Source organism: Pseudopipra pipra, chromosome 1, assembly GCF_036250125.1.
Source record: "Pseudopipra pipra isolate bDixPip1 chromosome 1, bDixPip1.hap1, whole genome shotgun sequence".
Taxonomy (NCBI): Eukaryota; Metazoa; Chordata; class Aves; order Passeriformes; family Pipridae; genus Pseudopipra; species Pseudopipra pipra.
Genome location: NC_087549.1, coordinates 17,744,965 through 17,755,703, shown reverse-complemented (window position 1 = coordinate 17,755,703; position 10,739 = coordinate 17,744,965). Strand labels below are relative to the sequence as shown.

The following is a 10,739-nucleotide window of genomic DNA, read 5'->3' as shown; positions in this document are numbered from 1 at the left end:
CTTGGAGGCTGATGTCTTCTCCTAGCTACTCTGTACAACACCAGTGGGATCCAGGTGAGACATGACTAAGACTAAAGTGTAATATTAGAGGGGAAAAAAATTAGGATGGTGTGTTTTTAACAATTGGCATATCCTCTATGGATTGTGGAACAAAGCCCAGTTTTTCCCTGAAGTCTGGGACTGGAGCATTTAGTTTAGTACTTCAGGCCTCTTCTTACAAAGGGCTCCTTGAGCTGTCTACATCCCTGAAGCCGGAGGAGGAAAGGTGGAGGTTTGGATGCAAGCTGAATTTTGGATAGAGATCAGAGCAAGGACTTTTTACCAGGAATGTTGGGAGTTCTGTCACCTCTTGCTGAGTGCAGTTAAATGCCTTATGAGAGCTGAGCAGACTGAAAGATATTTAAAGATGGGAAGAAGCTTTGATGTTATGCTGGTGTTAGTCTTATGTCTTAAACAGCGCACTTAAAAACATTTAAAAACATTACTGCTAAATGTAGCCTGCCCAAAACATGGTTTGAAATTAGTTTGGCCTATTGACATTTTTAAGTGTAGGTTTGTGCTGCTTTGTTGCCTCTTGCTGCAAAAGAAACCCACGTAGTTGCAGGTGAATGCATCTCCTAGAACTGAAGATTACTTTTTCCTCTGAATTATGCTCCATTTCATGATCCCTCAAAGTAAAGATCACTTAAACAATAGTGGCAGTAAAAGAGAAATCCAACATTGTAACATCACGTGTAAAATACTGCTCTCTTGGCCTTGCACAGACATACTTCGAAGTAGGAATAATAAGGCATTTTCTGTAATATGTTTCAGTCCCAAGAGGAGATATCTAGGAACTAAAAAATTCCATGGTTGTGTAAAATTTACATGAATCCCTCTAACTATTAATTTTGACCCTAAGTCAATATAATTTAAAAGCTTTTGAAAGTGACCTTTGAGCAGTATCCATTGCAGCAGTGTCACAAGGCAAGCCAGCTGACTGCAGGCACCCAAGATGGGAGAGCACGGAAGAGGAAGTTACGGCAAAGCAAGCATGATGCTCTCATGTCCATCTCTGTGAACTCTTGGGGACTGACTATTTACATCAAATTATCTGTTAGATTTCTATTAATTAATGTAATGCTTAATTAGGCCTCTGGAATCTCTGTTGCAAACACATAATAATTCACAACCCAGGCATCACAGGGACATGAAAGGTGCCCAAGTTGCCTGTGTAAGTGTCAGTGCATATCACCCTCTTGAGTGCTGCAAATGTTCCCTGTACACTGGCCAATTAATTATATTCCTCCTTTGTGAATTACTCATAACTCCCTTCCCAAAAGCTGTAGAGCAATGTACAGCAGTGTCAGACTTCACTGGACCCCTTCAGCTCTGGGTTGCACAGGGAAATACTACCCTTGTTTTGCTGAAGGGGAAAACAGGAGGCCAGTGAGGTTTAAATAACCAGAGGTGGTGTTGAAAGCTAGGCTGGAGTGAGAGAAACTGCACTGTTTCATCTGTTGGGTAGTGTTCCCCTCCTCTGTTCTATCCACAGATCTCAGGTTTTGGACATGGAGAATAGTTTGATGGTCACAGTGTGCACACTGAGACTGCATGACTGTCAGCTGGGTTAAATGAGGCCTCCTGGACCTTTGTTAAATGCCAAAAAGACTGATATTGTCCTGGGATTGCCGCAATGAGAAGTTCCAGGTTTCTGGCTGATCACATTGGGTTAAAGATAGGTCACATCTGTGAATGCAGCCTCGGGTGGCAGAGGGTGTGGTGTGTGCATTTACCGACTGGAGCCTTTAATGAGCCTGGCTGAGTGCTTACACTTGGAGCTGTACTCAGGTTTCCTCAGTCTAACTGTTTCACTGTTACAGGACCTGATAGAGTACTTCCTCCAGCTCAGGCCTTACCTGACAGCTCAGCTGGGATGGGCTATTTTCTTATATCTTTGCTACAGTAAAACTCTCACACGTTTGACATTTCTATCATGCTTTACTTAATTTTGTGATTATAAAGATAATTTACAATTAAGCAATTAAATAAACAATAAGTTAAAACACAATACATTTATACATAGTATTTCAAAGGGCTCAAAAGACTATCCGGTTCCAATACATTAAGACTTTAAAACAACATTAAGAGTCAAAGTGTATCCACGCCTATACTTATCATTGTAACAAGTGTGAAGACTCCCAACATTTTTGGTTACAGTCCCTGTATACGCACAAGACCAGTGAAATGCTCAAGCAATTGCACAATTGAGAAGAGCACTACACAAGACAGGCACAAACGATGTGCTGGAAGCTGCCTGGGGAATACGGGTTTTACCTCTAAGTGGAATTGACACTTGGGACAACAAATGGAAAGCGCTAGCATGCTTTCAGGAGCACAGGTGTGATACCCTACGGGGAGTGAGTCTCCATGTCACTTACTTAATACTGTAGTTTCACAGATGTTTCAGGTTAGTGCTGTCTAGAGAAATACCCCACCCTTCTCTGGCCATTTGTCCCCGTGCACATCTCACGCCATCCTTGAACCAGTGCAAAGTGCTCGTACATTCACTGAGTGAACCATCCAGAGAAAGTGACTGAGCTTAATGCTAACTCAGCAATGGGACATAAGGAGCACTAGCTATAGCTCCTGATTTCCCTGTGCAGATGCACTGGCACAAGAAAGACACCAGCACAGGGGAGGAATCCGTGCCTGGGAGCAGGAGGAGTATTTCTGTAAGCAGCAGTACTGTTAAAAACATCTGTTAAAAACATCTTCATCTTTTTTATTTTGAAACAAGGAACATGTTTTTGAAGTGATTTATAGTGCAAATCAAATAGTCAAAAGCAAAATGATGGACTCTGCCAGAATATACAGTAACTTTTTATAATCTATTTCGTCCCTCCTTCTCTCTGCCATAGCCAGTTAGTGCCCAGGGACAGAGTAGACTTTAGGTTTTGATATTGAAGGGTGTTCGGCGTAAAGAGTGCAGGGCCACCAGGCAGCAACCACGAAGCAGTGCTCCAATATTGTAAATAGGATCTGTTCCTCCTCTCTGAGTACTCAAAGCCCACACGATAGTTGGTACAACAGGGGCTGCTACAGCCAGAAGATCTCCAAGGAGACTGCTGCTCCAGTATCTCCTCTTTATTCCTGTATTGACATACTCAAAGCCTTCATCATCATGAGGTTCTGTAAAATCAAGTTCTTTCATGAAACGATTTTCATTAACTCCGTGCTCCACCTTTCTGCATGGAGACTCCATGGGAGACAAAAGGATGGCAGAATTGGGATCACTTGGAGTTAAGTCCACTATGATACCAGAATCACTGAAGCTTTCAAGAGAAAATTCACCCAATTCCTTCAGTGAAGAAGGTGGGCTTAGAGGGCAGGTATCTTGAGCTCTGAAGATGTTTTGAATGAGCTGCTCCACATCTAGGCTATATGGCACCACGTCAGTCTGGATGGCCTGCTCCACCATCATGTTGTTGCTTTTCTCTGCCTCCTGGCAGTAAGTTAGTTTTCCGTCCAGAACGATTTCAAGCATTTCTTTAGTTACAGAAGCACTGAAGGGAGCAGGATCACTCAACTCGGAGGTTGTGGTGGTCAAACTCCCTCCAGATGAGTCAATCCCATGAGCTCTGTCTTCACTAAGAAGCAGCTCAGTGTCTGCCACTTCCTCCAGAGTTTCTTCCTCTGTGATGAGGCTGTCTGGCACAGTGGCACACAATGAAGCTAATGGCTTCCCCTCTGAGTCGCACGTGTATTCCAGGCACTGCTCATCCCTCACAGAGTGGTTTTGAGCAATCTCCATGCTCTGCAGCAAAGATTCCAGTTTCTTGTTTTGAATGTTTATGTCTATGAAGTATTTCTGAATTTTTTTGTCTTTCTCAGCCAAGCTGTTTTTCATGGTTTCAATAACCTGCTTGAGTTGTTTAATTTCACTTCTTGCTTCCTTTAAGGCGAGCTCTGCCTCCACACGATTGCACTCTTCCTCAATCCAGTCTTCCCTCATCCGTCCCAGTTGAGCTTTAAGCTCCTCTATTTCTGTTTCCCTGTAGCAAAATAAAAATGTTGTAACACTTCTGCTGACTGATCAGTTGAAGTCATCATGAGGCTTCATCACACAGGCATGGCTATGCTGCAGAGATGCTCCAAAAAGGAAGGAAATTCCTCCAAGTGCTATTTGCAGCCACCTCTGAGAGAGCCAGGACATGCTGGTTGATTGCTAATCAGTGTCACTGGCCTCGCCACACAACCAACAGCCTTGTGGGCTGTGCCACACCTCAGACATTTTGAGGCACAGGTGGTCACCTCTAGGTCAGGTGTGACCAGTGCAGTGCTTAACATCTCACCTACTGCCTCGCCCTAGAGGAAATGGGAAACAGCTGCTGGGACTCATCCACCATGCCTGCCAGCAGCTTTTCAGGTACAGCCAGAGCCAATGCTGGCCTCAGACAGCCAGGTGGGTCACGGCTGCAGGCATCTGGCTTGCTTTTCCCAGCATGGAGCCAGAGCCTGCTGCAAGCAAGTGGGATGTGGGGGCCCCATCTGAGTTGCAGCCCTTGCAGATGCTGAGGTGGACCATATGGGATCCTGGGGACTGTGTCTTGGGCCTCCATTCAAACTGCCCTTTGTACCCCTTGGATTGTCTGTGCTGGAGAGCCAGTTCTCAGAGTGCAGTTTTTGTGAAAGAGACAACTGTGTAATGCACATTGTCACTTCTTTGTCAACATCCATACAAAAGGTTATTGTTAAAAATTCAGTATATAAGCGACAAAAATACAAGTGGGCACAGTGATTTGAGTGTGAGGGGAACATTCAGTCATATTTCACTGAGAGAGGCAGAACAGGACACTAAGGCAATATATGCTGGCAGGTAGAAACTGTTCTATGTATAAAAGGCCTCAGTGCTAAATCAGACTTGTAAAAAGTTTGAAAATATTCAATTCTGAAAGTTCCAAAAAGGGAGAAGAGACAGCTATATTTATAACTAAACTGCTTGGTATGAAACTTGAAACACCTGAAAACAACCTAATCATAATGATCATATTTCAAATTTCTTAATGGAAACTTTATGTGATTAAGAAATGAGTAAAAACATTCAGGACTCCCACCCCCAAATGTTCCCAAATAAATCTTTCCGACACTGATTTCTGAAGTGAAGTTTACCTTTCTTTAAGTTTGCTCTCAGATTCTTTCAGCTTGGTTTTCAAATGCCGTACTGCCACTTCTTTCTGCTGCAGAGGAGTCAAATACTGCTCTGGATTTTGTGGTTTAATGCTGTGATTGTCACCACAAGAATTGTATCTCCCTGATCGCCTGAAAAAAACCCCAAACAAACCATCACATAACATCTTAAGTCTTCGCAGAAAGAAAAACATCCCATTGACTGATAAACACAAAGCTGGACTCATTTAGGGCTTCTCAGTGTCCATACAAGTGACTCCTCTGGCAAATCAAATTACTTGAATGAACAGCAGATCTGAGGCTATAGTGCAAAATGTACTATATATGTACTTGGCTTCAGTGTCATTACATCAAATAAGACTTTAAAATAGCTAGCCATCCCTTCACCCGAAATGGATGGTGTGTCCAAGAGCAGGCAGCTCGGCCCCTGGCAAGGGCACCCAGCTGCAGACACAGCCAGGAGAGGCAGCGCAAGGAGTTCAGCTCTGTACAGGAGTTAAGAAGCTGAGCACGCTGAAACCTACATTCATCCCATCTAGCTTTAGGTGTGTGTCTGACGTGCTTGGCTGTTAAGTTGTCTGATAGAGAGACTGAGGGAAACAGCAGCAGCATGGTGGCAATTTCTTCTCTGCAATACGTGTCACGTGCTCTGGCAGGTATCTGTGCTCTTTCCTGTACAGGAAACTGCACTCCTTAGGGAGGCAGGCTGAATTTTCACCCGAGTGTATCATATTTCCTGTACTACCCCACCCAACTCTCTTCAAAGTGAAAGAACCCTACAGCAAAAGAACCAGTAAATTCTCATGAGAACTGATGACATGAAAACGCATGAAGTAGCCTGCCTTGGAGTGAAAACCAACGGCAAAGGGCTTTAATTTACAGTAAACTTGAATTTTACAGTGGTGAAACAATAAAGCTTTTACATGGTATGGAGCACCCTGTTGACTCTCAAGCCAGCAATAAGAGGAATCACACCTATGCTGAGGAACAAGGTCATCTGCACAACAGCTCCCACAGCTGATCCCACACTACAGTGTAGAGAGGGTAAGTCAGCGCGATGAACACCGGGAGGCTGAAATACAGACTTACCTCATCACTGGGCTGCTGTCGCTTCCTTTGTATGAGCCTGAGTTGCTGCTGCTGGCTGAAGAAGCCCTGTAACTCTGATGGATATTAGCAGGATTCAGATGGGTTTTGCACAGTGTTGACGAAGGGTCCTTTCCATGGGAAGCAGGTGGGCTGGCTCCAGACTTGTAGGATAAGGATCCGTTATTCCGACCATAAGGGCCACGACTGGAAGAGAACCGAAATGGTGAAAGCATTATCCTCATCACAGAACCCATTATATGTCTCATTTTACACACAAAGTTCTCTAAACGCTAAACCAGAGAAATAAGTGAGTGGCCGGAAGGAAATAAAGTCCTGATGTTATCAGACAGTGCATGTTCTTTCACTGACTGGGGTGGTCTCAGTCTGAATTACGTGATCTAGGGAGACCTCAGCCATTTTCACATTTCTCTGTGGACAGCACAGTTCCCAGTGACTCTGTCAGATCGTCCATGTTCTCTGAATCTCCTTTAAGTAATGAGAGGCCTGTGGTCTGGACTAATGCCAAAAGAACCACACTTCAGCTTTCCCTGGCCAGGCCTGTGGAGTGGTGCCTGCATGTGGAGGATTGCTGTAAGGCTGCTTTCATGCTCCTCGGCAAGCAGCCTGAGGGATCACAGCGTGCAGTGAAAACAGATTTTGTTTGGGCCACTGTTCTTTTCTGCCTTTGGCATAGTGGGTGCTTCATCTGTCATGGTCAGCTATTCATTCGCTTAGATATAGTTTGAACTCCACAGAGAGCAGGCTGAAATAATATTAAAATAGACAGTAAGAAACACAGCCTTTTCTTTCTTTCACCCAGTTTTTCTCATACATATCTACCTTCCTTTTCCCACTCTTTATTAAATAATCTATCAACTGTGTTTGCTTGAAATGAGTTGGTACCCTCCCTGCCTGACAGCTGCCCAAGGGCTGGAGCACTCTGAGGACAGCTTCCTGGGATGCATTACTCTCCTGCCTCCTTGATTTGTCATCCTGCACTACTACACTGCTTCCTTCATTCTCCGTGGAAGTTGTTCTTCTAAATGGTAATTAAAGGGCAGGTTAAAAAAAAAAACCACAACAAAACCCCTAAAACAAAAACAAAAACAAAAAAACCCACAAACCAGAAAAAGTTAAATCCATCCAGCGAAAGAGAAGACTTGAACATAAAAATTTAAATACCACAGAACTATGAAGCAACATCTCTTCTTTAAATTGTTTCACTTGGTTTCCTTCCTTCTCTGCAAATGGAACAGTTTATAAGGAACAGATGGTTAAGTGGCTGCTGTGAACCTTCATCACACTGCTGTGGTTTGGGTGATTTTATAATTATTTTACTATGAAATGCAGGACTGTGGTTTGTGACAACACTGAAATGTTTCATAGTGAGTTAAGTCAAACAGTTAAAAAAGAACATATTGCAACGGAGATATCTCTTTCTACTTAACACAGTGTATCATCAGCTCTGGTGTGCAGGAGAACTTGCACAGGCTGCTTAACACAGCAATGTATCTGAAGGAGCCTTATTAGAGAGGACTTCTGTCCAATGAAGTAGGTCAGTATGCTCTAATTTTAAGTTATATTAAAATGCAAAGTAGTACATGAAATGATACATAATCTTAGTAAAAGTAAGGTGATTAATCTTACTGAGAGTAAGGTGATTTTAGGGCTTCAGATTATACTTAGTACCATTTTTTTCCCACAGCCAGTAACTTTACTTGTTAGATGTAATCTAGAGAGAGCGTAAGTAATGTTTATTTTTCTACCAGTCTCATGATACAGATAGGAAACCGCTCATTAAGCATCATTCTGACAATCTGTATGCTGGGGCACACTGCAACCATGAAGACGTCTGTGGGACTCAAGCATACGGGTATCCCGCTGCCGGTCCCAGGCTGCCTGCCAGCTCTTTCACAAAGGGCAGGAAACCAGTCCTGTCAATTTGAACTCTTTCCTCCTACTCCGCAAAATATAACCAGCAGGGATTGCGGGGGCAGAACACAATGTGTGCTGCTCCATCCCAATGCCCCTGTATTCGCAAGCTGTCTGAATTTGCCATTCACACACGACAGGGAGAAATCTTACAGAAATCTTTCATGAAAGGTTCATTTAGAAACATGATTTTAAAAAAAAAATTGCATATAGTTGTGGTTATCTAAAGGTTGGGCAAGGGTATTTCAGAAAAAAACCCCAACAACCCAACAAAAAAACATCAAAGGCAATATTGTCTACTTCTTCCTAAAAAAAGTGAGATCATGATCTCAAGGGTGTATGCCAAGCTGATAATTTATGACAGAGATAAAACAAAGTGATAAGACCAAAAGGTTTAGATTAACTGGCTACAAGTACTGCTGTTAACTAACATAAACCCAGTTGCTCTCTCCTCCACTGCAGCCAATGCCTTTTCTTCCTTACCTAGTTGTATCTCCTATACTTGTTATGAATACACAAAAAACCCCCAGCAGTCGGCTGATCTGGCATATGGACAATTTTTGTGCACCAAATACAGAATTCTCCTTTCTTATTTCACAGTTCTCATCAGTGTGTTACCCAAGAGCCTAGTCCTACCCTGATTGTTTTAAAATGCAAGACCTTACACAGTAGTCCATCTTCATACTGGCAATATTCAGTAAAAATTGCTTTGCTTACTTGCGAGAAAAAGAAGATCTTTTGCTTCCAGCAGCAGACATATGGACTTCAGGTGCTGAAATACTGCCCGTGCTGCTTGAAGAGCTAAAATCAGCTTCACTGCCTGGAAAGGAAAAGGGAAGAGTAAAAACATGATGGAAATTATAACTCAGATTGTTTTCAAAATAACAGTGAATCACAAGCATCCTTCCTTTGTCTGTTCTGGGTGAATTTCAGAAGTTGCATGGATTTTCAAACATCCCTGAGGACAAGCACTGGATTTGTTCCAGATTTTCAGTATTTCTTCAGAACTGACACTCAACAAGAACAGAAGAAACATTTGGACACAAAACCCTCACGCTACAGAAGCCATTTTAGGACTTGGATAGGAACACTTGTTGTGACAACCTGTTTGTTTTCTTGCAGCCATCAATAGAAGAATGAGGCTGTTCACGTGGTTCCTTGAGGAGCACAGTGATTATAAACACACAATTGTAACTGGATATTTCTCATGCTTTAAACCATACAGAAACACTGCTTCCTGCTTCTATTTTGGTTTCTGAGATGACATACACATACATGTATATAAGTATAGATGAGCATAGGCTAACAGGGTATTCATATATGTATGTATACACACGTGCAGGTTTCATGTAGTGCAGAAGCATAGTGAGGCAGTTCTAATAACTTTAAAATAATCCAAAACCACATGTAGCTCTCAAGTCCTTCTCAGTTACTGTCATCTTTCTGATGACTGTTTTTCTATGCATCACGGTTTTTATTTCCCAAGCTCTGGCATATACAAGGAAAACTGCTCTCATTTTGCTAAGATCAGTAGTAGGTAGATATACTAAGAAAGTCTTACTCTCTGGAGAAAAAAAACAACACCTCAAAGTTAGAAATTTTTTCCAGTCTGTCACTCAAATGGCAAATGTCCTAAGCCATACCCCAATCTCTTGCTGTAGAGCCACAATAGCGAATGGTGACTTCAGCCGAGGGGATGGAAATAACTTTCCAACATCCTTTAAGCAGCTAATCAGGGGGAGCATCTCTCACCTAAGAATTTCTGGGTGCTGTCCCATGCACAAATATCCCCAGATAGCAGCTGCAAACTTACCATTTTTGCTATCTTTTCCATATAGGGGAGATATAGCTGCAGCTACCACCATCCCCACTGTGGCAGACAGACCTTCAAGCGCTCAATCTCTCTTAAATTCTTCGCAGAGCTGATGGTGATGGGCACATCTTGCACCCCAGAATACCTGGGACTGGGAAAAGGCCTTCAGAGCCTGGCTTCACAGCCTTAAAGAGGCTGAGACAGCCAGCAACCATGCTTACCATCTGGTAACACTTAGCAACTGGCCCTAGGATCAGGCATGTTTGGATTTAACCCAATACTTTCCCTACCTCATCAGGTCCAAGACCAGCCCCCACTTCTCTGTGCCTCTTCATCAGCCCAGCCCAGAATATTCCTCAGCCCAATTTCAAAGTGCTCAGATGCAAAGCTTATCTCTTCAAAAGGGGGTCCTGGGGACCCAGCTCTACCACCTCTAACCAGCTCTGTGTCCAGTACAACACCCCCGATAATCAGACCCAAATCATCACAGCTGTAACCAGATCAGAACTGTGTACAAATTTGCAAGAGGAGAGAGAGCAGCAAAGCCACTTGGTTTCACAGGGTATTTATATCATGTCTACAGATGCAGATGTCAGTGACCCTCTCCTTGGGGAGGCAAAGTGAGGCTGCAACAGAGTTTTCCTGATAAACAAAACATTCCCATCTACAAGACTAAAGTACACTTCAAATAATATCTCAGTACCACACTACACCCCAAACTACTTTTCCAAACAAG

General features: G+C 43.1%; 1 protein-coding gene across 1 annotated transcript in view; it reads right to left on the bottom strand.

The window, feature by feature from the left end:
- Window positions 1–1,960: 1,960 nt before the first annotated feature.
- SYBU (syntabulin) overlaps window positions 1,961–10,739 on the bottom strand; it is a 40,125-nt gene continuing 31,346 nt past the window's right edge. The window contains exons 4-7 of the mRNA XM_064646511.1: window positions 8,908–9,010; window positions 6,259–6,462; window positions 5,152–5,301; window positions 1,961–4,034 (exon numbers count right to left, since the gene is read on the bottom strand). Of these exons, the coding sequence (XP_064502581.1) occupies window positions 2,930–4,034; window positions 5,152–5,301; window positions 6,259–6,462; window positions 8,908–9,010 (1,562 nt within the window). The 3' untranslated portion in view covers window positions 1,961–2,929. The remainder of the gene's footprint in view (window positions 4,035–5,151; window positions 5,302–6,258; window positions 6,463–8,907; window positions 9,011–10,739) is intronic.